The sequence below is a fragment of the Cyprinus carpio genome, chromosome B21, assembly GCF_018340385.1.
Source record: "Cyprinus carpio isolate SPL01 chromosome B21, ASM1834038v1, whole genome shotgun sequence".
Classification (NCBI taxonomy): Eukaryota; Metazoa; Chordata; class Actinopteri; order Cypriniformes; family Cyprinidae; genus Cyprinus; species Cyprinus carpio.
In genome coordinates, this window is record NC_056617.1 from 13,641,580 (window position 1) to 13,668,789 (window position 27,210).

At 38.2% G+C, this 27,210-nt stretch overlaps 1 protein-coding gene across 2 annotated transcripts in view; it reads left to right on the forward strand.

The window, feature by feature from the left end:
* Nucleotides 1-27,210, forward strand: part of kif4 (kinesin family member 4) — a 233,219-nt gene that overhangs the window by 156,569 nt on the left and 49,440 nt on the right. For both annotated transcript variants that reach the window (XM_042748267.1, XM_042748268.1), the window contains exon 23: nucleotides 7,001-7,130. In XM_042748267.1, coding sequence (XP_042604201.1) covers nucleotides 7,001-7,130 — 130 coding nt within the window. The remainder of the gene's footprint in view (nucleotides 1-7,000; nucleotides 7,131-27,210) is intronic.

The window sequence follows — 27,210 nt, forward strand, 5'->3', positions numbered from 1 at the left end:
ATTCTACTTCCCCTGTGTCTTTATGTTCTCCTCTGTCTTCTTTGGTGTGGCTGGTTCAGTGAATGACCTATGTGAATGTTAATGGCTGGTCTATGTGGTAATACAGTAGCCTACATCGGGCAGGACATCCAAAAGCCCAGCTATCATTCATAGACCTCAAATATAGCTTTTCATCTAAAAGATGTATGTAGTCACAACTTTACATGGCCACTCAATCTAATGTTAACCCACAGAAATGTGCGCTATTGAAGTGTGTGCGCAAACTGAACAGCAGCGCACTCACAGCAGGACAGATGGAGGCACCGGGGCTCTCACTGGCTCTTAAAATACTGAGTTGTGTTTGGTAATTGAGATGAAGGTAATTAATATTTGGAATGATTGTGGGTTCGTTTGTGTGCAACAACGAAACGTTGTGCTTCTGTAAAATAATTAAAGCAAACGATGCGGTTTCTGTCGTCTCGGTCATGTGAATTTGAGCGAGAAACTTCGAAACTCTGTATGAAAAATAAATCTATAGACAGAGAAATGTCTACGCTCAAATGAAAAATAAATAAATAAATAAAATAGAAAACGTGTGTGTTAGCATGGATGTTTTAGCATTAAATTTAATGTGTGTGCAATGCACAATGTGCATTAAGATGGCTTTCAGTTCAATGAAATAACAAAAAAACTACATTTTGAATTTTTATTTAACTAAAGTGGGCATGCTGTGATCTGTACTGTATTTTATTTTTAGTTTTTTGTGACAGATTCCGGCCAAAAAGAAATACAACATAGTGGGAGGGAACGTGAGTCATTCTTCCGGGATTGAAACGGGAAGGGATTTTCCCCCAGTTTTTTTGTGTGATTGGGACGGGATGGGATCTTTTTTTCTGCGGGAGTGGGACGGGAGAGATTTGAAAATCCACTCCCGTGTCGACCTCTACTTCCCACACCTGCCACAGCAGCCACGAGTCGCATCGGAGTGACGTCAACTCCCCCTTGGACTGATGTGGCTGCTGTGGCAGGTGTGTGAAGTAGAGGGTGACACGGGAGTGGATTTTCAAATCTCTACCGTCCCACTCCCGCAAAATAAGATCCCATCCCGTCCCAATCACACAAAAAAAAAACTGGGGGGAAATCCCTTCCCGTTTCAATCCCGGAAGAATGACTCACGTTCCCTCCCACTATGTTGTATTTCTTTTTGGCGGAATCTGTCACAAAAAAATAAAATACAGTACAGATCACAGCATGCCCACTTTAGTTAAATAAAAATTCAAAATGTAGTTTTTTTTTTGTTATTTTATTGAACTGAAAGCCATCTTAATGCACATTGCACACACATTACATTTAATGTAAAACATCCATGCTAACACACACGTTTTCTATTTTATTTTATTTTTTTTTCATTTGCACGTAGACATTTCTCTGTCTATAGATTTATTTTTCATACACAGAGTTTCAAAGTTTCTCGCTCAAATTCACATGACCGGGACGACAGAAACCGCATCGTCTGCTTTAATTATTTTACAGAAGCACGTTTCGTTGTTATTCTGAGTGCACACAAATGAACGTATACGGATTCGAAAGATTAATTACTTTTATCTGTATGACCAAAGATTACGGAGTATTTTAAGAGCCAGTGAGAGCACCGGTGCCTCCATCTGTCCTGCTGTGAGTGCGTGCTGCTGTTCAGTTTTGCGCACACACTTCAATAGCGCACATTTCTGTGGGTTAACATTAGATTGAGCGGCCATGTAAAGTTGTGACTACATACATCTTTTAGATGAAAAGCTATATTTGAGGTCTATGAATGATAGCTGGGCTTTTGGATGTCCTGCCCGATGTAGGCTACTGTATTACCACATAGACCAGCCATTAACAATCTGTCCTTCAAGCGCAGGTCATTCACTGAACCAGCCACACCAAAGCAGACAGGAGGAGAACATAAAGACACAGGGGAAGTAGAATTGAGTTCAAAGTTAAAATATAAGCCTACAGTTTATAGTTTATTTTAAAGGTAGGCTATATTTGTGTACAAAGTTGGGGATCAAAGTGTTATTACGATTCCCGGTCCCGCCCTCTCCCGCTGACATCTTTTCCTGTGCCGTCCCAATCCCGTGATTAATAGTGTGAAGATCTAGTGTGAGAATGGATAACCAGTGTCAGAGGGCAAATCCCGGACGATCTCAGGTAATTAGCCATAAATATTTTGTTAATGGGTGACAGAAACATTCACTTTGTGTGTTATGATATTTTCTGCAAGCTCTGTCTAGTCCGACTAGGCCGATATCTAGCTCGTTAACAGGTGTCTTGTTAGTTTGGTTTAGTAAGCAATACTTTATATTTTTAGGCACTCGTAGGGCTGCACGATAAATTGCACGCGATATTTAATGCGCGTCTTGTCAGTAAAGGCGGTGTCCTGACATTTCCTACCAGGGTTTACGCACATCAATATCGCGTCCTTTTTCTCGTGCTAAACAATGATTTTTAATGTATCTGCATTACTGTAAGGGTAGGTTTGGGGTTGGGGTAGGTGTTAACTTTAATAAAAACACAATCTAATTGGTAGAAAAAAATATTTGGTGTTGGTTTCCTGTAGCTGTATCCCTTCTAGCTACAACCACAAATATAACACATAAAATACTGTATTTGCATTCCGGTTCTGTAATCAGCGGTATCTCCATCACCTGCGCGCTTTCACATGGAGCAGCATAACGGCTCTGTGTAGTAAATACTGCTCCATGAAAGTGCGCAGGTGATGGAGATTTACCGCTGATTACAGAACCGGCTTTACTGACAAGCTGCGCATCAAATATCGCGTGCGATTTATAGTGCAGCCCTACTGCCTAACATATACAGTATTGCTCACTAAACCAAACTAACAAGACACGTGTTAGCGGGCTACATATCGGACTACACAGAGCTTGCAGAAAATATCATAACACACAAAGGGAATGTTTCTGTCACCCATTAACAAAATATTTATGGCTAATTACCTGAGATCGTCCAGGATTTGCCTGCTGACGCTGGTTATCCAGCTTCACACACCTGCCCACAGCAGCCACGAGTCGCATTGGAGTGACGTCAACTCCCCCTTGGGACTGATTGGCTAGAGGAGCAGCTGTCAATCTAGAACTTGTGGCCCAATCTAGAACGCTGAAGCCCGCCCTGATTTACATGAAACTGTAACTGCAACATTTAGAAACGCAAGTGCAGAACGTGGAAACAAGAGCAAAGGGGAAAAGACCACAAGCACACAAAAAAATAACATATGAGCAGGAAACCTGATTTTGTTTGCGATTTGGAAATTTTTGAATTCATGTTTCAGTTTTGTGCAATATAATTTTAAATGTGTTTACATTTTTGATTCACGCTTATTATTTTTCGATCCATGACCGCGTTTTGTTATTTTAAAAAAAAATTGCATTTGTTTTTCAGTTTTGTGCGTTATTATTTTACATGTGTTTTTTAAATGTTTTATTTATGCTTATTATTTTTCGATCTATGACTGCAATACATTTGGCGGGATTCTGATCCCATAGGCGGTGATTATGCAAATGTGTTACCCAGTGACGTACACCGGTAACAGGCAAAAGAGTCGAAAATATAACGACTCGTTATGGCGATTCAGAACCGACTCTCTCTTTTGAGCGACAATATCTTTATTTATCATGCACTTTTTTGATTAACAACTTTGCAGATTGTTTTCATTTAAGGATAGCTACGTTATAAACTGCAAAAGAGAGATTTTTCAAAAACCCATATGACCTGCTCTTTAATCTGAAATTAAACCTGCCTTCTGGTAGGTTTAAATTAAATCTGTAGACTTTCACCAGAAAATCAGCCTATTAAAGTGCCGCTATTATGGATTTTTGAAAATTACCTTTCGTGCAGTGTGTAACACAGCTCCAAGTGAATGAAAACATCCTGCAAAATTTTAAATCTGAAAGTGCATCGCGTTTAAAGTTATTGTCTCTCAAAAGAAAGAATCAACGGAATCATTGAAAAGAGTTGTTTTTAAAATGAATCCCAAGCCATTTCATGTTGATGTCAACTTGAAACATTAGCATATTGCCCGCCCACTTGTTGGTCTTTTCACCTTGGTCTGAATGAAAATGCAAATTCATTCTTTGCCACTAGGTGCCGCTTTTGGGGCAGCAAAATAGCAGTTTCCCCGGTAACGCTGTACACCAGGGGTGCCCAACCCTGCTCCTGGCGATCGACTGTCCTGCAAAGTTCAGCTTCAACCCTAATCAAACACACCTGAAGCAACTAATTAAGGTCTTCAGGCTCACTTAAAAATTAAAGGCAGGTGTGTTTGATTTGGGTTGAAGCTAAACAATGCAGGACAGTCGATCGCCAGGAGCAGGGTTGGGCTGTACACACTGCACTCACAAATGCTGCTTTTTCATTTCATCATGCCTGCAATCCCTGATAATGAGACCAATCGGACCAATCACCGCAGATTAGTGTCACGAAAAGGAGGGGTTTGGAAAAATTAATCGGTTGACTAATAGTTTGAGAGTTGTTGAGCAAATAAAGTAAAAATAAATACATATTATAAGACAATGAAAGCATTTTTTGACCTTGCATGCATGTCAACCTGTTGTTGGGGACTCCCAAAACCAAAATATGAACCTTTCATTACCCATAATAGGGACACTTTAAAATCTGGACTAGACTAAGTCTAAGACTTATTTAAAACCATGACTGAGAAAGCAGATTTCTGTTAATCTGTTTTAAAGGGCCATTTTAGTCTAGGACTAGGCTTAATATTTGTCCGGGAAACAGCCCCTGTATATACTAAAATAGAAAGTAATTTGAGTTTGATTTAAAAATAAATCCGTAAAATAGATTTATACTTTACAACTTTGCTACTTTTTGATTATGTAATCCTATTATAGTATTGCTCACAAATCTAAATTTTTTTTGAAAAAAACAAAAACAAAAGTACACTCCAACTGTACACTCTGTAGTCTGGTAAATCTGTGTGCACTAGGAATAAAATTTTCTCAAAGAACAGGTAAGACTAATTATACATGAAGCACACAGTAAATATGACATGAAAATGACAATGGGTGCAAACTGGATATAGCCATATTCTGAAATCAAGGATTCAAAATTAATTGCATCCAATTCACACGACTACTCCTGAAGAAAACTTATATTAACCTGTTAATATGAATTATATTAGTTTTATTTATTTGTAAAAATTAAATATAGGTCCTCCCAGCTGTTTACACAACCTAATGTATTTATGTGAATACTCACCAAAACGGACACTGACACTTTGTGTGTATTTGTCCATTCAAGTGTGATGAGATGCCAAAGAACTAGTTCAGTATTTCAATAATTCAGTTATCAGTTGAAGTAGTTGTGGTTGTATCAATAACAGACCACTAGATATTGCGATTGATGAATCAGAGTTGTATTGAGTTAACTGACACAAAGGACCATTTCAAATATTCATAAGAGAATCGTGAAAAAATTGTTTTCTCAAAAATATCATGCAGCACAACTATTTACAACATTGATAATGAGCAGCAAATCAGCAAATTAGAATGATTTCTGAAGGATCATGTGACACTTTATACTGGAGTAATGATGCTGAAAATTCCGCTTTGATCACAGGAATACAGTAGCCTATATGTTAAAACATTCAAATAATGTAAATTGATAATATTTCACGATATTACAGTGTTTACTGTATTTTTAATAAATAAATGTAGCCTTGATGAGCATAAGATACTTTACAAAAAAAGGGTGGGGGTGGGGTATGAAAAGATTTTTCCCTACAAAAGGGGGGCCTGACAGAAACAGTTTGGGAACCACTGGCCTACTCAAACCCACAGAATTTTATTTTCAGAATTTTAATTCATACAGGCCTACCTCATGTTGCACATTTGCACTTTTTGTGAAAAATAATGGCACAATAAAAAAAGACTTTTCTGGTCTATGTCCAATACATCACTTTTTCTAGTTATATAGCGTCAAAATATTTTGCCTGTCATTTTTCTTCTTATATCGCAATATAATATCGATATCGTGTGGACAGTGTAAAATATCGTGATATGAATTTTAGCTCATATCGTCCCAATCCTAGCCCTCACACTGGTGGTTGACTAATATTTTGACAAGACTGAAAATATGTGATTTTTATTTAAAAATTTTTACATCACAAAAGTGTTCAGTTTTAACTAGGGATGCACTGATTCGATACTCTGTATCGGTATCAGCTCCGATACTGGCATTTTCTGCCGGATCGGGTATCGGTTAGACAAGTCAGATCAAAATCCGATATTCTGTGTATACTATTGTGTTATTAACAAAAAAAAACAGTTGTTGTGCACTATATTTAAAGTGTTCTAAAGCTGTTCCCTAGTTCAGTGTGAGGTACAGAAGAATATTTAAGTCATTCAATTCAAGTTCACGTAAACTCTTCCCTCTGCTGCGGCTGTCTGTCATCCTCCATTCAACATTCAAACTGCGTGTTACGTTCGGTTACGACAGTCAAAACAATGAAATTCTCTCCAAGTGCACACATGCTGTAACTTAAGTTTAATTCCATTAAAATAAAAGGCTCAATAAACTATCGGACATATTTAATATACACTACACATCAGTATCTCCTCACTTTGTGCTTTGAACATTACTATGCGGAGCGCTGTGCGCTTTGACTCAGTGTTGCGTCAAGCGCATCATTCTGTGCACAGGTTGTGCATAAGCGCTTTGTGCCGCTCTGTATTGGAGCCTTTCTTATTATAATAGTTTTCCGCAATGAAATATTATTAATAATCTTTCTTGTTCTGTTCTATCTTCTATCATATTTTGATGCCTATATTTCTGTGCAATACATTTAAAAGAATTATTTTAATTTATATTATATATTTATATATAAATATATTTACTTTTTTTTTAATGCATTTTACAACAATACAAAGAGCAATGTAACATTTTACCAGATTTAGTCCTACACTTAAATCAAACAAACAAAACATATTTCTCTAACCTCTTTTAGGAGTGCTCAGATAGCTGACCTGCAACAGAAGGTCCTGGATGCGGATAATGAGGGACGGATAAAGCAGCGCTGGGATTCTATCACAACCATAGTAGAGGCCAAGAGTGCCCTGAAGATTCTCATGGCTGAGGTAAAGGCAAAACATTGTAAAATTTAAGTATTATTATTAGTAGTATAATTATTTTCTTCATAGAAGTAAAAATAATTAAGTGTGTTAAGTGGTTCCTTTTAAAGGGCAGTACTTTTTGCTGTTTACACTTACAAAATTTTCCATAGTCTCCACCAAAATACCATCGTAACTACTGTGAAATCATGAAACTTAAATAGATTACAAGGTAATCTGCTCTTCAAATAGGCTACAGAGTTTTCCACTGGATTTTGAGACAGTGGGGGCTGACCTTTTTTGGGGAGGAATTTTCATAGTTTGGTGCACTTTAAGAGTTCACAGTTGAGAGTTCCACCCCCTTTTCAGTGACCAAATTGAACAGTAAAAAGTCTTTGCATTGTCTTGTACATGGATTTTCAACACCAGTGTGTTGCTGTGACCTGTTTCATCAAACTGTTAGTAAAGATTAAAAATTTTGTTATAAAAATCACATTATTAGACAGTTCAGTTGCATTGCAGTTGCATTCAATAGTATCACATTTAAATTGTATCATTCAAATTGGACCATCCTGATGATTGCAGCTTATAGCTATATTTATTATAGAGGGTTAAAAAGAATACTTTTGCAAACTAGTCCTAGATTTTTGATCAGTCTCAACAAAACCAGTGTAGTAAATGTACTGTGTAGTCTGGACTCCTAAGTCCAAAAAAAAAAAAGTTAGTATTTGGATGGCTTTAATAGGGTCATTTAAAAATGTGGTCTAGACCAAGTATACTCAAAAGCCTGTAACAACTCAACAAATGCTCATATCTTCTCCAAGTTATGTAAGCATGTGTGAGATGACTCTAAACAGGGACACACAATTTTATGGATGTTGGGCAATAGTTACTTTTATAACAGTTAAAAAGGTAAAAATTTCTAAATTCATATGGTAAATTCCCTAGAAATTGCCATTATAACCACTAGATAGCAGCAGAGGTCCACTCATTGTACGCACTAATAGGCATTGTCTTTATTTAATAGACCCTAATAGCCATTGTCTGGATTTATGTTTAGACATTATAAAATCAAAATAATTTTATCTTAATTTGTACTGATGTATCAGTTTTTGCAATTATATCACATTAACACTTGAACACAACCTGAAAATGGTGCTATAAACGGGTGACTATAGTAAGCCTTTCTTAAACTATCATTTATTTCAAATATCTATCTACAACAACGTTTGTGAAACCTGGGGGTGGTGTTATAAAGAGAAGATTTGGGGTAAGCATTTTGTTACTTATTATTTAACCCTCTGGGGTCGAAGCCCACACCACAATATGTCTTGTTTTTTTTCTCAATTACAGCGAAAATAACTAAAAATGCTCAATTTTTGATCATACAGATAAGAGTAAGGTATCATTTGAAACTGCAAAGGGTCTACTTTTGTGTATGTTCATAATAACAACAAAACAATGTGCTTCTGTAAAATAAAGGAAACAAACAGGGTGCGCTCTTTGCTGTCTCGGTCTCTGTCACCTTCCTGCATAGACACGTAAATATGACCTGGATTTCAGTGAATACATGCCTCACAGACATGAGAAATATATGTATAGAAAGCTTGAAATGTCTACTTTTAAATTAAGTAAGTCACGTCGAAAACAAATATTCACTCCAGTTTTTCCCATCTAAATTTATTATCGCCAATGTGACCATGCCTACGAGCTGATCGCGCTTTTGATATGACAATCGACCATGTGAGATGCATGGACATGTAAACGCCCACATCACCTCCATAAACAAAGATTCAAGTTCATCTCGGCCACGTTTTGTTTTTGGAAGAAGACTCGCTGAGAAGAATAACCCAGGATTTACCTCAGAAGAATAACGTGACTGCACGGCTTGAGCCAAAGGAGGAGATCATTCTGATGAGTAAGATTACTTGTGTTAGTTATTGCGTTATTGTGATGTAACTTGTACACATTTTACTCGTTAGACTTTTCCCAGAATATAATTCATGATTTGATTTGTCTTTGATTTGTCAAGTGAAACATTTGGTTTGTCATCATTGATTTGATTTGTCTACAATGTGTAATTTAATTGCATCTAAATATCTTACAATGCCAGGATGTTTTTTTTTTTTTTTTTTTTTTTTTTTTATGTTCTTTAAAATATAAAACCACAAGATGTAAAATGTGGAGAAATAAGAATGTTTACAACATATGGGGCCGGTTGCATAAACTGCTTAGACTAGTCTTAAAAAGTTAGCCATCTAATTTGTTTTCATGTAGACTGGTCAAAAACTGTTTAAGGTCAGTTACAAAAATGTAAATTGGCCCAATTTTAATCAGAAAAGTGAGACTGATTATCTCTTGGCCAACTGCTAGTTGGTCAAACTAGTTCTTAAGACATTCTTAACATGGTATCTATGTTTATGCAACTGGCCCGTTAGAAGCTAAGAATGTTTGGCACAAAGGTGTGTTACTGTTCAAGTCTCATTGTTTAGATCAGTATGTTCAATCATGTGTCCTTGCACTTCTCTGTGTATATTTTGATTATACTGTGTTGTAAATAAAATACAAATAATCAAAACCCCCATTTACTCTCCTCACATTCTTTGTTACCTGCTTTACAGACACATGGCCAATGTCTCATTTATGGCCAAAGTTAAATCAATGTATTTTTTTTAGGGCTGTCAAATGATTAATCACGATTAATCACATCCAAAATAAAAGTTTTGTTTACATAATATATGTGTGTATACTGTGTATATTTATTATGTATATATAAATACACACACATGCATGTATATATTTAAGAAGAATATGTTATGTTTATATATTAAATATACTTATATATAATATAAACTATAAGAATATAAATATATAAATGTATATACATGTAAATATTTTCTAAATATATAATTTATGTGTGTGTATTTATATATACATAATAAATATACCCTGTTGTATTAAATTTATTATGTTATGTAAACTTTTATTTTGTTTTTGATTTGTTTTGTTTTGTTTTTTGACAGCCCTAATTTTTTTCTTTGAATCAGTGAAAACATCATGATTTTCACATCATTTTGGAGCAAAAACTCTAGTCTACCACATCCAGTTATCAAAAGTCTTAAATGTTGTATATGTGTTTTATGGTCTAATTTTAGTGACCATTTTTAGGATTTTTAGATACAAGTTTTAGGATTTTTACTAACCACGCATAAATGCTGTTTTTTTTCAAAAACACAATCATGTACATTCATGCTGCTCACACATTATTGTAGCACTGTTTGTGCTAATTACAGTGTAATCAGACTTTAGCCATTTATATGTTTAAGATATTGGGAAAAAAATACAAATGTCAGGGCATGACAAAACTTTTCCAGGGCCCCAAAACCCCTCAGGTCCCATAGGGTTAAAATATCTATATGTACAACAAAAACTGTATATGTGCCTGTGTATAGGCATGCTTATTAGGGTTAACATGGAAAATGTGCCTTTAGCGGAGATTTCTGGTGGAAAACAGGCACTTTTAAAATGAAAGTGACATAAAATTACCATTATAACCAGTTGATGGCAGCAGAGGACGCTTTTCACCTGCCTCAAAATCTCTCACACTGTTTGCACTCTGACTGAGGCTTGTGAACAAATAGTGCACATCTATACCTTAATTTTTTATTTTAAGCGATTTGCCACCTTAACTTTAATATTTATATTTTGTTTTAATCCGTTATGAAGTGCACAAGATCTGCCTCAAGATGCACAAGATACTGCCTCAAGATCTCTCACTGTTTACAGCCACTGGACACTGTAATTGAATCACATGAATTTTAATGTTAAGTTAACTCTTCTTGGCTGTGGCATGTTCTATGACAGCTGTGTCTACAGTAGGTCTGACTGGTGAAGTGACAAAAGAGTAGCAGCATTTTGTGTCGTGTGCATCAATCGGAGAGTAAACTTTGAGAGATTGTCAGGTGCGATGCTTAGGCATTATAAGTCAAGAGTAAAATATAAGATAAAGTGGCAAATTGGTAAATAAGTGTAGATTTGCGTTGTCTGTTTACATGCTTACATGCTTACGTGCATCAGTTGAAGTGCAAACAGTAAAAGATAATGAGGCAGGTGCAACACTCTCCATTACGAATTAGAAGAGAGGAATCACATATACAGTAATAGGTGTAGAATTGCTCTGTCTGTTTGCTCATGTGCATCAATCGGAGTCTAAACACCCAGAGGTACCGAGACAGGTGAAAATCGTTTGGTTAATAGTGAATATCGACCTATTGTGCATACTTTTGAGCTTTCGCTTGTAGAAGGGGATAGTCGCTGCATTTGGGGTAAAAAAGACAGACTTATTTATTGTGTAAGATGCCAAAGAATTTAAGGAGGCCTGGGTTTTCAGTTCATTTGCACATATGGAAAATGCAATTTAAAAAATACAATTTGCAATTTCTTTTGAAAATAGTCCAGAATGTTCTTCAATAGGGTCGGCCTAAACCCATAGAATCAATAAAGGTCAAAAAGCGCATGAAACCCGATAATTGCTGCTTGCTGCTACAGTGCCTTGTGAAAGTACCCGTACCCCTCAGAAAAGATTAGGAAAAAACTGCTGCATTGAAGGTTCACAGAAGCATGTAGCTTCCATTATCCTTAAAGGAAAAAGTTTGAAACTACCAGGGGTCTCATTTATAAAACTCTCCATAGATTTCATCCTAAAAGTGTATGTAGGCACAAAAGCTAGATTTTGCATATACACAAAGGTTTTTCATATTTATAAAACCCTGAGCATGACAGAACCTGTGCAAAAATCCCTTTATAAATCCCAGTCGGGGAAGATTGTGCGTACGTGCATCTCCACCCCAACTCCACATCGAAATCACCATATATGGAGCTTACAATGCCTAGTTTTACTATGTATAACCTCATCTGCATATCATTTTCATGCATATTCCCATACATGTGACATCATGTTTAACACCATCAAAGGTACAAGACATTAAGGAAATATGAGATACGGACTATAAATGCCACTTGTGCCATACACATTAATATTTCTTGCTAAAAATCATTCAGTATCATTGTTTTAGAATAAGTATTTCAAAATATCCATTAAAATAAATAAATAAACTGTTTAAAACAGTTCTCAGAAAAACTATTTAGAATAGAGTTGATCTCATTCATTTCCACTGGCCAAATAATATTTCAATTGTTTAAAAAAAAAAAATGAATTAAATTAATGCAGTTTTGCCGATAACTGCATTGCTAATTGCTTATTTCAACATCTTTTAGCTATTTTTAGTGGAAAAATATAGGCCTATATTTATTGCAGTGTAAATAAATTGTGACTCTGCGTGTCACTGACAAAGTATTTTAAAAAGGAAACATGCAAATCTTAATGTTTTCTTCAAGTTGTATCCTTCAAATAAAGTGGTATTTTTCATAATGTTGTGGAGAAGCCTTCAAACGAAATCAACACCTACATGCAGCTGTGGTTGTACAGTATGCTATTATCAGTGGTTCTAATCAAACTGGAAAATAGACCGTTCCACCGAATCCAGCAGTGTCCGCCACAATATCGAAGTAAGTGCCTATCATTGATCATAGTTCTTGCTAAAAATGTTTTCTCATGAGATGTGCAGTTTTAGTTTAAAGATAAATTATTGTGCGCCTATAGCACTCCTCGCTGTCATTAAATGTAACATACCACAGGAAAAGTAATCAAGCGCATCCACTACAAATAGGCTATGTCTAAATTCATATAGTTTTGGTTTAACTTCTGCGTAATGACTGTGTAATTTCAGTGCTTCTCTCCATTAATGAGTGGAATATTTTATAATGCAAATTAATATGATTAATTGAAAACAGTTTTTATTTCATTACTTTTTTCTCTCCAAGAAAAAAAGTCTGTACTCGTGTCAATTTTTCCATCAAGTTTGTTTTTTATAAATCTCACCTTTTGCATCGGAAGTAGCGTACGCTTCTTTTAGGGCAGGTTTTGTGTTGCGCAACGGGCCCCTGGACTTTCTAGAGCTGGCCCCCTGGCCAAAATAAGCAATTGATGGAGAAGAGCTTTGGTAAGAGCAGGGGTGTCAAACTTGGTTCCTAGAGGGCCACAGCCCTGCAGAGTATAGCTTCAACCCTGCTCCAACTCAGAAACCATGTAGCTTTCAAATAAGCCTAAAGGGCAAGATTAGCTGGATCAGGTGTGTTTAAATAGGGTTGGAGCTAAACTCTGTGGCCCTCCAGGAATTGAGTTTGACACACCTGGCTTAGAGCTGATGGTCACTTACAGAAGGACCAACATCACTGCAACACTCCACTGATCTGGGCTTTATGGCAGTGTTGCCAGACTCAATCATCTCCTCAGTGAAGACACATGAAAACCTTCTTTTAAATTGGCTAAAAAGCACCTAAAGGACTCTCAGACAGCAAGAAACAAGATTCTCCGGTCTGATATACCAAGTATTGTGAATGGAGCAAACCAGGCACTGCTCATCGGCTGCACAGTACTATCTCAACAGTAATATGTGGTGGTACCAGCCTCTTGCTGTGGGGTTATTTTTTTTTTTAGCAGCAGGGACTGAGGACTCAAAGTCTTCGCTATATTTTGTTCAACGCAGCAAAATATAGAAAAAAGTCTTAATGAAAACCTAGTCCAGAACATTCAGAACCTCGAACTGGGCACAAGGTTTACCTTCCAACAGGACTATGAACCTAAGTGCACACTAAGACAATGCAAGAGTGGACAACTCTTTGAATGTCTTTATGTGGCCCAGCCAGAACCTGAAATTTTTTGCCCTTATTCAACCTGACATAGCATGAAAGGTGAAGGGGTGAGTAGATAATTTCCAAATGCGAATGTGCAAAGCTTGTCGCATCATACCCAAAAAGACTTGAGGTTGTAAAGGTGCTTCTACTAAGGACCAATCCCATTTCTACCCCTTACCCCTACTCCTCCGTTTCATGCGTTCACGTGAAGGGGTAGGGGTGTCTCGATTCTCTTTTGGTTGGAGGGGTAGGGGGAAGGGCCAAATAGCTTATCAAATAAAGATTTTTCGGGACCACACTTCAAACGAAGGGGTATGAGAATTATCTCAGCATAATCTGGCTACAGTGGCAACATGGCTGCCCAAGCGAACAAAAAGACACACGTAAGCATTTTTGTTATTAATAAAGATTTTAATGAAAAGTAATCATTTGTTTTGTGTTACATTCAGTCGTGTGTTCATATGTACAGTCGTGTTATTCAAAGAAATGTCCCAGATCAGTTTTTTGCTTTGTCATTGTTGTATGGAGTTTCAATTTATGTGGTGAAAATTAATTTAAAGCAGTTTAACAAAAGGCAGCATCATAAAATGTGAACAAAAAAAAATTAAGTGGTACGAATACTTTCACAAGCCTCTATATATCTTTTATTATTATTCAACCCATTACATTGTGAGTAAATCACTCACATGTGCGACTAAATGATAAAAAAAATTAAGTGGTACGAATACTTTCACAAGCCTCTGTATATCTTTTATTATTATTCAACCCATTACATTGTGAGTAAATCACTCACATGTGCGACTAAATCACTCTGGGTGACTAAATGATGTCTAATATTAGCCAATGGCTAATTAATTATTAGACTTTACTCGCCAGTGTGTGAGTTGGAGGCTAAGTATAAGTTTAGCACAGATTTATTTTCACTCACCAAACACTAACTGAGTGCTTCAGAGTTTCACTCTCTGTCAAGCGATCTGTGATATTTTTCAGTTCATCTCAATGGATGCGCAGCGCACCTGTGTTTGTGTATTTGGCGTACTGTAATCAGAGATTGCGCAGCTCTGACATCCAGGAGCAAAGGAACTTGTCAACCCTCCCCCACAACTTTTATTAATAACAGTTTAAATACTGAATCGCTACATTATATTTTCCAGCAATGAGAGGATTATATCACTGTTTTTGAAGTAAACACACTCATTGTAAAGAGAGATGCAAAGAAGCTCGCTCACTCTCTCTCTCTCTCTCTCTCTCTCTCTCTCTCTCTCTCTCTCTCTCTCTCGAATTGGCAATAGGTATTTGAGAATTTTTTTGTAAATTTTAATTATTGTGGGGACTAGCCCCCCTTAATTTCTAGGATGGATATCGCCCTGATCAGACATGAAAATGTTGTGACGCTATTGTGCAGTCTGTAATATGTAAACATTTCTTTGAATAACATGAACATAAATATGAACACATGATTGAATGTAACATAAAACACGACTTTGCCATGTTCTTCATTAATAAAATTAAAACCATCAGTGCACTTTTTTCCATACCACAATCGGGCAAGATCATCTTTAGATTAGATTCAACTTTATTGTCATTGCACATGTAAGGTACAAGGCAACGAAATGCAGTTAGCATCTAACCAGAAGTGCAATAAGCAGTAAGTACAGAATATACAGTGTCTACAGTATGTTACAAATGTACAATAAATATACAAATAAGGCAGTATTATGGACATAATTTACAGATTTTAAATACTATCAGCATGATATAAAGATAGGAGTACTATGAACATACTATACAGATGGATTACATATAAGTGTATGTATGTTATATGTAGGAAGTATTATGATATTATGATCATTTTTTATAGTGGTGTGGTGGGTAGTGTGGTTAGTAGATATTTTTTTGTGCAAATGGATTACTCAGTATTCTGGATGAACAGACAGTAGGGCAGGTAATAACAAGTAAACTGTTTTTTGTTTGTTTGTATGAGGAGGGGTGAGGAGTCTGTGTGTGCGGTTTGGGGGTGTCAGAGGGCAGAGTTAAGTAAGAAGACAGCTGTGGGAAAAAGCTGTTCCTGAATCTGCTGGTCCTTGTCCGGAGGCTCCTGAAGCGCCTCCCGGAGGGCAGGTGGTTAAACAGTCTATGATCGTGGTTCAGGACAGGTCCTCTGAGATGGTGGTTCTCAGGAACTTGAAGCTGGAGACACGTTCAACAACCATCCCGTTAATGTGGAAGGGGTCATGCATGCTTTCTTTCTTCTTCCTGAAGTCCACAACCTTTGTCTTGCTGGTGTTAAGGAGCAGGTTATTGTCAGTGTACCATGTGGCCAGGTGCTGTACCTCCTCCCTGTAGGCAGTCTCATCGTTGTCTCTGATGAGGCCAATCACCGTGGTGTCATCTGCAAACTTAATTATGGAGTTGGATCCATTCACAGGCTTGCAGTCGTGGGTGTAGAGGAATGGGCTCAGCACACAGCCCTGTGGTATTGCTACGGTAAACAAATTGGTGTGGGTCCAGTGTGGGTGGGAGGCAGTCTTTGAGGTGTGTTAGCTCAGACCAGACGCTCGAAGCACTTCATGACAATAGGCGTGAGTGCTACGGGGCGGTAGTGATTCAGGCACATTGGGGAGGAGTGTTTCGGCACTGGCACAATGGATGTGGACTTAAAGCATGTTGGCACAGTTGCTTGGGTGAGGGACAGGTTGAAAATGTCTGTGAAGCCTCCTGCAAGCTGCTCTGCACATGCCCTAAGCACACGACCAGGAATGCCATCCGGGCCAGCAGCCTTGTGTGCGTTGATCCAGCTCAATGTAGTTTTTACATCTGTGGAGGTGAGTTTGAGGGGTTGGTGGTCTGCTGAGTGTGTGATTTTGGTGGCCATCTCCTTGCTGTCGCTGTTGAAATGAGTATAAAAGTCATTTAGCTCGTTGAGAAAAGAGACACCTGTGACCGCTGGAGTAGAGTTGCATGACTTGTAGTCACTGATGACCTGGATGCCCTGCCACATGCATCGGGGCTCAGAGTTGGAAAAGTGTTCCTCTACCTTCAGCTTGTAGCAGTACTTGGCCTTTTTGATGCCCCTCTTCAGGTTAGCCCTGGATTTGCTGTTGGCCTGAGCGTCATCTGACCTGAAGGCAGTGTTGCGGGCTTTCAGCAGAAGTCGCACCTCCTTGTTCTTCCAGGGCTTCTGATTAGGGTATGTAGTGCTCTGTTTTTCTGTTGTAACACTGTCAATGGTGGTGTTGATGTAATCCAGTACAGAGGAGGTATAGATATCAATGTCCGTGTGAGAGCCACAGGCATCCTGAGAAGCAAACATACTCCAGTCCGTGTATTGAAACCTGTAATGAAGTAAAGAGTCTGCTCCAGTTGGCCACACTTTGATGGTCCTCACTGATGGCTTCACACAGTTGATGAGAGGTGAATACTTAGGGGTGAGAAACGAAAGGTGATCAGACTGTCCGAGGTGGAGGAGGGGGGTCACGATGTAAGCTCCATCAATGTTTGTGTAAACATGATCCAAAGTGTTGTCTCCTCTGGTGTGGCAGGAAGCATGCTGCGACAATAAAAGCAGCCTCCGGGTGAGTAGTTTGCTGTTTACTAATAGCCGCATGAAGTTCATTCAAAGCAAGCTTGGCATTAGCATCTGGTGGAATATAGACTGCAGTTATAATGGTGGAAGTGAACTCCCGCGGCAGATAAAAAGGTCTACATTTAACCATGAGAAAATCTAGGTTAGCTGAGCAGTGTCTCCCAACAATGACAGTGTTCGTACACCAAGCTTTGTTAACATAAGCCCCTTTCACACTGCGATTCCGGCAAATACACGGGTAATGTGTCCCGGCATTTGTACCCAGGTCGCTAGATTTTGCACTTTCACACTGCCAGTGATTACCCGGAATATGTGCGTGTGTTCACACACAACTCGTAAAGGTCCCGTAAAGACACGTGATATCAGGCTGTGACGTGTAATGTATGAGTCGAAAACGCTAGGCATGTTAACTTTGACTTAAGCTGGGCGAATGATCTCAGCTTCATGGCGGAAAGTGAGGAACTAACTGATCTATGCTTCGTTACAGTTTGCACATATTTGTTTCATCGCGTTGATCTGCCTTCAAAACACGCTAAAAGAGTCGCGCGATAACGTACGTCATCACTACAACACGGCATTAGTTCTGGCTTTTGTTCACACAGCACTCGTTCCAGGACTGAACCCGGCAATGTTACTAGGTCCCCAACCCGGGATCAATCCCGGAATCAATCCTGGGACGTGTTTGCTTTCACACAGAAGGTGACCTGGCAATGTTCCGGCAATTTGCCGGGTCCGACGTGCAGTGCGATCAGGGCTATAAATGCACAATCCACCACCTCTTGTCTTGCCGGAGTCATCTGCCATTCTATCTGCCCGAAGCGTGTAGCGTCCGGCTTGCTCTATAGCATTATTGGGTACGTCGCTGTGTAGCCATGTTTCTGTGAAAACCATGACATTGCAATCCAAAAGTCTCTTACTGTGGGTGATGCAAAGTTGTAACTCGTCCATTTTGTTCACCAGTGACCGCACATTAGCGAGGAAAATGCTGGGTAAAGAGAGCCGGAGCGGAATTAGCTTTAGCTTAGCTCTTAGACCTCCGCGCTTCCCCGTCTTTGTTTACGATCTCGATGCTGCCTGCAAGCACTTCCGCCCAGCGTGCATAGAGTGCATAGCCTCGGGTGTTCTGGAGATCTCAGGGATGAGTCGAAGATTGGTGATAAAACTGTTGGAAAAGTCCTTACCAATATCCAAAAGCTCTTGTTGGGTGTAGGATGTTAAAGCAAAGCTGTTCAGTACAAACAGACCCGAGATGAGCAGGAAAAATACTGCAAAATTGCACAAACTGGGGAGACGCCGAGCCTCGCGATGTGTACGCGCTGCCGAAATTAGTGTTAATTTCGTCAACGAAAAGTACGACGAAATATGTTCGTTGACTAGCTTTTTTCCCATGACTAAGACGAGACGAAGACGAGATGACAATAAGGTCAATAAACGATAACTAAGACTTTATCAACATGCAATTTTGTTGACAAAATAAGACGAGACTAAAATGTATAAAAGATATAAACTTTACAAAAAAATTTTTTTATTTTCATCAAAAAAAAAAAGAGGAGAAAAATGTTATTGTGGACTGCTCTACACGCCTCTATTATGCGAGCTTTCATGAGTGCGGTTGTCAGATATTAAAAGTTCAAATCCCTGAATCAGAGCTTTGTTGTTATAAGGACACATTTTCTGCCCAGTGTTTTGGTTATTTTAAGCAATCTGGCAACCATGCGCTCGCTGCTCATTGCGGAAGCGCTGCCGCCTATGATCTAAAAACACTGACAAACAAGCTGGAGTTTAGCGATTTAAAATGAATGTGTCATTCATTAGTAACGTTCATACTCTTTTTAGTCTAGTCTAGTTTTAGTCGACGAAAACTGATGACATTTTATTCTAGTTTATTCCATGAAAATGGTATTTTAGTCTCTTTTTAGTAATGCGATTCTGTTTAACCCAGTCGAGATAGTACAAGTTACCTAGAAGTATAGACGAAACCAAAATTTTCTTTTAGCCAAACTCATTTCAAACAAGGTTATCTTATTATATTATTGTTACCTTATATACTCAAGAATACATTCATTCCAGACACGGAAGACTTTGATTTGAATTTACAATATTTTTTTTACCAACCAAACATGTTAGAAGTACACACACATAAATTTAGATGAAATAAAAACAATAACAAAATAATAATAATAATAATTTGCTAATTTTTCTCCCAAAGACGAACCCTGGCTGGCCGGCCATCGGTCCCTTTCTCTGTGTCAAGGCCTGTTTTTATACAGTCTATGGTCAAGGCTGATTTATACTCTACGCGTCTGCAATTTCGCTTGGGTGAGCGTGGAAAATATGATGTCATCGCGGTGTTGCTGGAAGTTCGCTTTGAGTGCACTCGAACTATTCGCGTGGCGGAGTGCACAGCGTTTTTTGTAACTTTCCGCATAGCTCCGCATCCGAACATGCACGAGTTCAGAGCAATTTTAGCCGAACACATGTCTATGTCGACGTTTGTGTGAAACAGAAGCAGTTTAATGTGAAGTTCAAACTCCATCAGGTGCTTTTTGACAGAAAACGCTTTTTTTGGAAAAAATAATTTGCATAGTTTGTCCAAGGCTTCTTATTTGAAGTACGTTTTATTTTTTATTGTATAAAATAGAATTAGAATTCATTTAGATATTAATTATACACTATTTGCTTAAAGTTGTCTTGTGTTTGATGCGTAATACAGCCAATAGTTTAAGATTGTTTTAAGTTTGTACATAAAGAAATTAATTCATCAACTCATTCATCACAAGACTTGTACTGGCAAATGACTTCTCACCAGTGATTCCCTATGATTTTAGAGGACAATTGCTCCTATTCACTCCCCTGTCATTTCAAAGAATAGTACAACGGCGAACGTGACAAGTATAAAACCCTTGTCCGTTTGGCAAGGTGCGCTCGCAGTCAGCAGAGCCAGGCATATAATTAATAAGGCGTAAGTATAAATCCTGCTTAACTTTCTTCTTATTCTTCTTCTATGGGATTTTACGGCAGCCGGCATCCAATAAATTGCCCGTAACGTTGTTTGTTGTCATCTTCTGCCGCGAGTGGGACTTGAGGAAATGACGTCGGTCGCGTCTGCGCAGTGAGACACAGGAAACAGAAATACTGCAAAATAATAATAATGACTAAACGAGACGAAATAACGTTAAAACATTTAGTTTTGTCTCGTTTTGGTCAATGAAAATGAAGAGACATTTAAGCATATTTTTTTTTGTAAACCACATTTAGTCTTGTTTTTATTCATCAACAATATTGCATTATACATTTAATTATAGTCATCGTCACATCACCAGCATTTACGTTGCATCTCGTCTCGTTTTCATCACATGATAAAGGTTCATTGACGATGATATTTAGTCATAATTTTCGTTGACCAAAACAACACTAGATAAAAACTAACAAGGACATTTAACACGGGACTAAGACTAAAATTGAAAATAGCTGACAAAATTAACCCTCTGGAGTCTAAGGGTATTTTTGGGACCTGGAGAAGTTTTGTCATGCCCTGACATTTGTGCTTTTTTTCAGTTTCTTATAAATATCTAAATGGCTAAAGTCTAATCTCACTGTAATCACAAACTGGGCTATAATAATATGTGAGCAGCATGTATGTACATGATTGTGTTTTTAAGAAAAAAAATGTTATGCGTGGTTAGTGAAAAACTAAAAGTGTTAAATCACTTGAATAAGGCAATAAAACACATACAGAACATTGGTTCCTGGGACTTTTGAGAACTGGAGCTTGTAGCCTAGAATTTTTCTTTCTAAATTATGTGAAAATCATCTTGTTTACTCACTTATAGAAAACAATATATTGATTTAAATTTTCTTAGACACTTTTTGTTGGTAAAAGTCATATGCGAGTAGGTGTCAACTATCATGAATTCACACCTGAGAAGACAAAGGCCTGCATAATGAGCTGCATAATGAGCCATTCAGTCAGCTGTGTTACTGAGAGGGATGAGTTACAAGAAAGAATGTGAGTACAAAATAAATGTATATAATTTTATGTTTGTAGTTTATTTAGAATATATTTAATTATCCCACAATATAATTTAATATTCACTTGTGAGTGCAGTTAAACCAGTTTATTAGGAACAATCAAAGCTGACTTTCAAACTGAATTTTTTGCATCATTACTCCAGTCACACAATCCTTCAGAAATCCTTTTAACAATCTTATTTTCTACAAAAAAAAAACATTTATTGTTATTATTATCATTATTATTATTATTATTATTATTATTATTATTAATGTTGAAAAGAGCTGAGAATATTTTTTTCAGGTTTTTTAGGGGGGATAAATTGAAAGAACAGCATTGTTTGTTACATTTGTTACAGTTACATTTATTGGTACATTTATATTATTTACATCAAGCTTTTGAATGGTATAGTAGTGTATATTGTTATTGAAACTTCATAATATTTCACTTGATTATACATTTAGTCAGGAATTATAGTTTGGAAAAGTCTTTGGAAAAAGTCTAACTAGTAAAATGTTTACACGTTATGTGAAAACTAGTACAAGTGTATAAATAAATAAAAAGAGACTTACTCATGTTTATGATCTCTGCTAAATAAAGTGCTTCATTCTTTTTTTCTGAGGAAATCAAAATCTCAAATCCTCAACCACATCACATCTTTTTGGGGTGAATTATGTCTTATTCCTCTCATCGCGAAGCAAACAGTAAAATAAAAAAAACTTAAAGAACAATCTCGCTGCGTTGTCTTCTGTTGTGTGGGCGTATTCAAGCCGTGCGCTTCAGTGAAACATTATCATCTCAATAGCCCGTTCAGCGCGGGGGCGTGGTCGCATTAGAAGATAGTGAAGGGAGACGTGAAAAACGGACATCGCGTTGTTTTCATATGGATTACTTTATCACAGAATATTTGTTTTCGGCAGCACTTGTTTAGTTTAAAAGTAGACATGTCAGGCTTTCTATAGATATCTCTCTCATGTCTCTGTTTTGAGTATTCACTGAGTTACAGTTCATTTTAGACAAAGGCTGCAGACAGCACTCCTTGTTTGTTATCTTTATTTTATAAGTGCACAAAGTTTTGTTGTTATTATGTCTGTATACAAAAAAAGTAGACCCTTTACAGATTCGATTGATGTATTGCTCTTATCTGTACGATCAAAACTGAAAGTGTTATTTTATGTTCTTTTCGGGGTTATCAGGAGAAAATACCCCAAAACGCGTATACACTTTAATCGACTCCAGAGGGTTAACACTACCCACTACTTAAGAAACCCACCCTTAACCCATCTCTTTTAGATAACTGCAGACCGGTTTCCCTTCTTCCTTGCATTGCAAAAACACTTTTTTGATTGATTTGTATGGTTTCAGTTGTGGGCATTCGGTCTAGACTGCCTTGCTCCCATTTGTTGAAGCCTTAAGACTGGCAAGAGTGGATTCCAAATCTTCAATACTTTTCTTGCTGGATCTGTCCGCTGCTTTTGACATGGTTGACCACCAGATCCTCCTGTCAACCCTATTGGCAAAGGGCATCTCAGGAACTGCACTCCAGTGGTTTGAGTCTTTCCTCTCAGATAGGTCCTTCAAAGTAACTTAAAGAGATGTCCAAGTCACAACATCTAACTACTGGAGTGCCTCAGGGCTCAGTTCTTTGACCACTTCTCTTCTCTGTCTACATTCCTCACTAGGTTCTGTCATTCAATAACATGACTTTTCATACCACTGCTATGCTGATGACACTCAACTCTACCTCTCATTGCATCCTGATGATCCGACTAGGTGCTCGCATCTCAGCTTGTCTAACAGACATTCCTTGCTGGATGAAGGACCATCACCTTCAACTCAACCTGGCCAAGTCAGAATCAGAAAGAGCTTTATTGCCAAGTATGCTTACGCATACAAGGAATTTGTTTTAGTGACATAAGCTTCCAGTACACAGAGGCAACAACAACAAAAAAACAAATTGCAAATAAATAAATTGTATGAACAGTTGTGCTATAGATGACAATGGATTAGAATAGAGTAAGATGCAGGGATGTACTTGGATGGAGGGGTAACAAATAAATATAAGAATATTGCACATTTTTTGCATAAGTGGTGAACATTTAACTGTTAATGAGGTAGATTGCCTGGGGGAAGAAACTGTTCTTGTGCCTGTCCGTCCTGGTATTTGCGGCTCTGAAGCGCCGGCCAGATGGCAAAAGTTCAAAAAAGGGGTAACTTGGATGAGAGGGATCCAGAGTGATTTTCTGAGCCCTTTTCCTCACTCTGGATGTATACAGTTCTTGAAGGGTGGGCAGGGGAGCACCAATAATTCTTTCAGCAGTCCGAACCGTTCTCTGTAGTCTTCTGATGTCTGATTTTGTAGCTGAACCAAACCAGACAGTTATTGAAGTGCACAGGACAGACTCAATGACGGCTGAGTAGAACTGTTTCAGCAGCTCCTGTGGGAGGTTAAACTTCCTCAGCTGGCGAAGGAAGTATAACCTTTGTTGAGCCTTTTTAACAATGGAGTCAATGTGATTGTCCCACTTCAGGTCCTGAGAGATGGTGGTTCCCAGGAATCTGAATGACTCCACTGCAGCCACAGTGCTGTTCATGATGGTGAGTGGGGGGAGTGCAGGGGGATTTCTCCTGAAGTCCAAAATCATCTCCACTGTTTTGAGAGTGTTCAGCTCCAGGTTGTTAAGACTGCACCAGACAGCCAGCTGCTCAACCTCTTGTCTGTAAGCAGACTCGTCACCGTCCTGAATGAGGCCGATGACTGTAGTGTCGTCTGCAAACTTCAGGAGCTTGACAGAGGTGTCTTTGGAGGTGCAGTCGTTGTGGGGTACTCTAGGACAGGTTTGAGAACCACTACATCCCTGAGGGGCACCAGTGTTGGTGGAGCAGCTGTTTGACATGAATTTCTCCAGTCTCACTAGCTGTTGCCTATCTGTCAGAAAGCTGGTGATCCACTGACAGATAGAGCTAGGAACAGAGAGCTGGGTCAGTTTGGTCTGGAGGGCTGTTGGGATGATGGTGTTGAAAGCCGAACTAAAGTCCACAAACAGGATCCTCACATAAATCCCTGTTTTGTCCAGATGTTGCAGGATGAAGTGCAATCCCATGTTGATTGCATCATCCACGGACCTGTTTGCTCGGTAAGCAAACTGCAGGGGGTCCAGTAAGGATCCAGTGATGTCCTTCAGGTAAGCCAGAACCAGTTTTTCAAATGACTTCATGACGACAGATGTTAGAGCCACAGGTCTGTAGTCGTTAAGTCCTGTTATCTTGGGTTTCTTTGGAACGGGGATGATGGTGGAGCGTTTGAAGCAGGACGGTACTTCACACAACTCCAGAGATCTGTTGAAGATCTATGAAAAGATGGGGGCCAATTGGTCAGCACAGGTTCTCAGACAGGCTGGTGTAACACCATCTGGGCCTGGTGCTTTTCTTTTGTTCTTCCTGAAGACCTGGCGCACATCGTTTTCACTGATTTGAAGAGCAGGAGGGGGGGAGAGGGGTATTGATGGAGGTGTTAATGGTTGTGTAGAGAGATGATCAGAATGGATGTGGGGTGTTTCAAATCTACAATAAAACCCATTCAGGTCGTTAGCAAGTCGTTGATTAGCCTCAGTGCAGGGGGATGGTGTCTTGTAGTTGGTAATGGCTCTCAGTCCTTTCCATACTGAAGTTGAGTCGTTGGAAGTAAACTGGTCTTCCAACTTTTTAGAGTAGGTCCTTTTAGCTGCTCTAATCTCTTTGTTCAGTGTGTTCCAGAGAGAGAGAGATTTTTTTTTATTTTATGAAAACAAATTGTTATTTTAGGCCTATTACTTAATAGGTTTGGGAACCGAAAACCAGTTCTTATTCAGAACCGGTTCTGTTCTTTAAAAAGAATCAAAACCATAAGCAATTTCTAAGTTTCGGTTCCGAAACACTGTTCTGGTGCGACACGTGACCAAGCGCAGTGAGCAGCCTTCCGCTGGTATTCTGACGATTCGGCGTTTCCCGTAAAGGATGTCACAAACCAAATAACAGAAACGCCACCCTGCCTGTTTAATTACTGAGCACACTGATTCCAGTGACGCGCGTTCCACAGACGCGCCGGGTTTTAAATACCGAACTCATATTTCACACGACTGTACAGGCACTCGCGCCTTTGATAACTATGCACGTCATTTTGTCTGACTGTTCATGTATGGGCAGCACCTGCCGCCACTAAATTACATTATATTTGTCCCATATTCTCATTAATATAAACATACTGACTTCAACTTGGACCACTAAATAAACAGACTGCTATTGTTATGTAAGCATGAGGGTTAGATTATTTAGTGTACAAGTCATTTCAAGAGTGATAAACAAAGTGATATAAAATATTTTTCATGCATTTTAAATGTTTAAGAATGTGGAAACCACTCATTGCATCACACCGTCTTCTGACTGCATTATTATTTGTAAAATAGGGGCTTTATGGAGTGTGTGTAATACATGGTTATAAGTATAACAGTTTATATTTCATTAATTTAGGGAAATGAACAAGTGTATTAGCCCTCAAGAGACTATTTGGCCGAACAGCATATTCCTGTTTGAAAAATGGTGTAAAAAACATCAACTTTGAAGCACATGCTGATTGATGGACTAGCATTACTCAACATTACTTAATACCTTACAGCAAAACTACATTCAATGAAGGTAAAATAGTAAAAATAAAAAATAATAATAATAATAGTTAATTTAAATGGAACCGGAATCAGAAAATTTCTAACAATACCCAACCCTACTTATGAAGATCCGTATACTGTAATATATGTTGAATTTTGACTTTGCCAACCTTTAAATTAAGATGACAGTAAGTAATAAACAGTATTGTAGCATTGAGAGGTTGAGTATTGTGCATTTTTCCTAACCACTATTTTTTTATAGTTATTTAATGATTTTAATGGAACCGGAATCGGAAAATTTCTAACGATTACCAACCCTAATTATATAGGCTATACATTATCCTTAAAGCATCCCATTTTGAACCAGGGCTTGAAAACCTGTGCCCTAGGCTAGTTAGGTCCATGCAGAAACTTGTGAACAATGCTCCGCATCACCATTTAGTGACATCATTGAATGCTCCGGGAAAACGTATTGTCTGTGTCGGTCACTGTTATGACCGTCTAGGGGTCAGCCGTAACAGGAAAAGGAACAGAGTCTCAGGACCAGAGAGAAGTTGAATAACAATAGTTTATTTACAAGTCGGGGTTAGCGTCAGGGGCAGACAAGGCCAAAATAACAAACAAAAATTATCTTTTGTTAACACACTACACTTCCTAAATCAAAATTAAAGAAAACAAAAAACAGTTACAACTTACCTGACTCCCTAAACCAAAAACAATGTGAAAAAGTGACTTCAAAATAAAATGCCGTCTAACCCCCTATATCCCTCAACTTAACAAAAATGATTACAAAATATTTACAAAAGATATACAAAGTTTACAACCAACAATTTACAATCGGAATCCAAAATCGTAGTCAATCAGGCTTGGGTCAAGTTAACAAGAAATATCACAGAATGGAGACAAAGAAAAACACTACAACAGAATTATCACAGAACACAATCACACTCACAATCTTAAGCACCAACACACTATCTCTCTGGTAAGACACTCAAAGACTAAACGATGGCAAGGCAAACAGCAAACTATAGAGGCACACGCGATGGCCCAATCATGGCCCCCATTGAGTGTTTGGGGCAGTCCTTATATCTGGGTCAGGTGAAGAGGAGA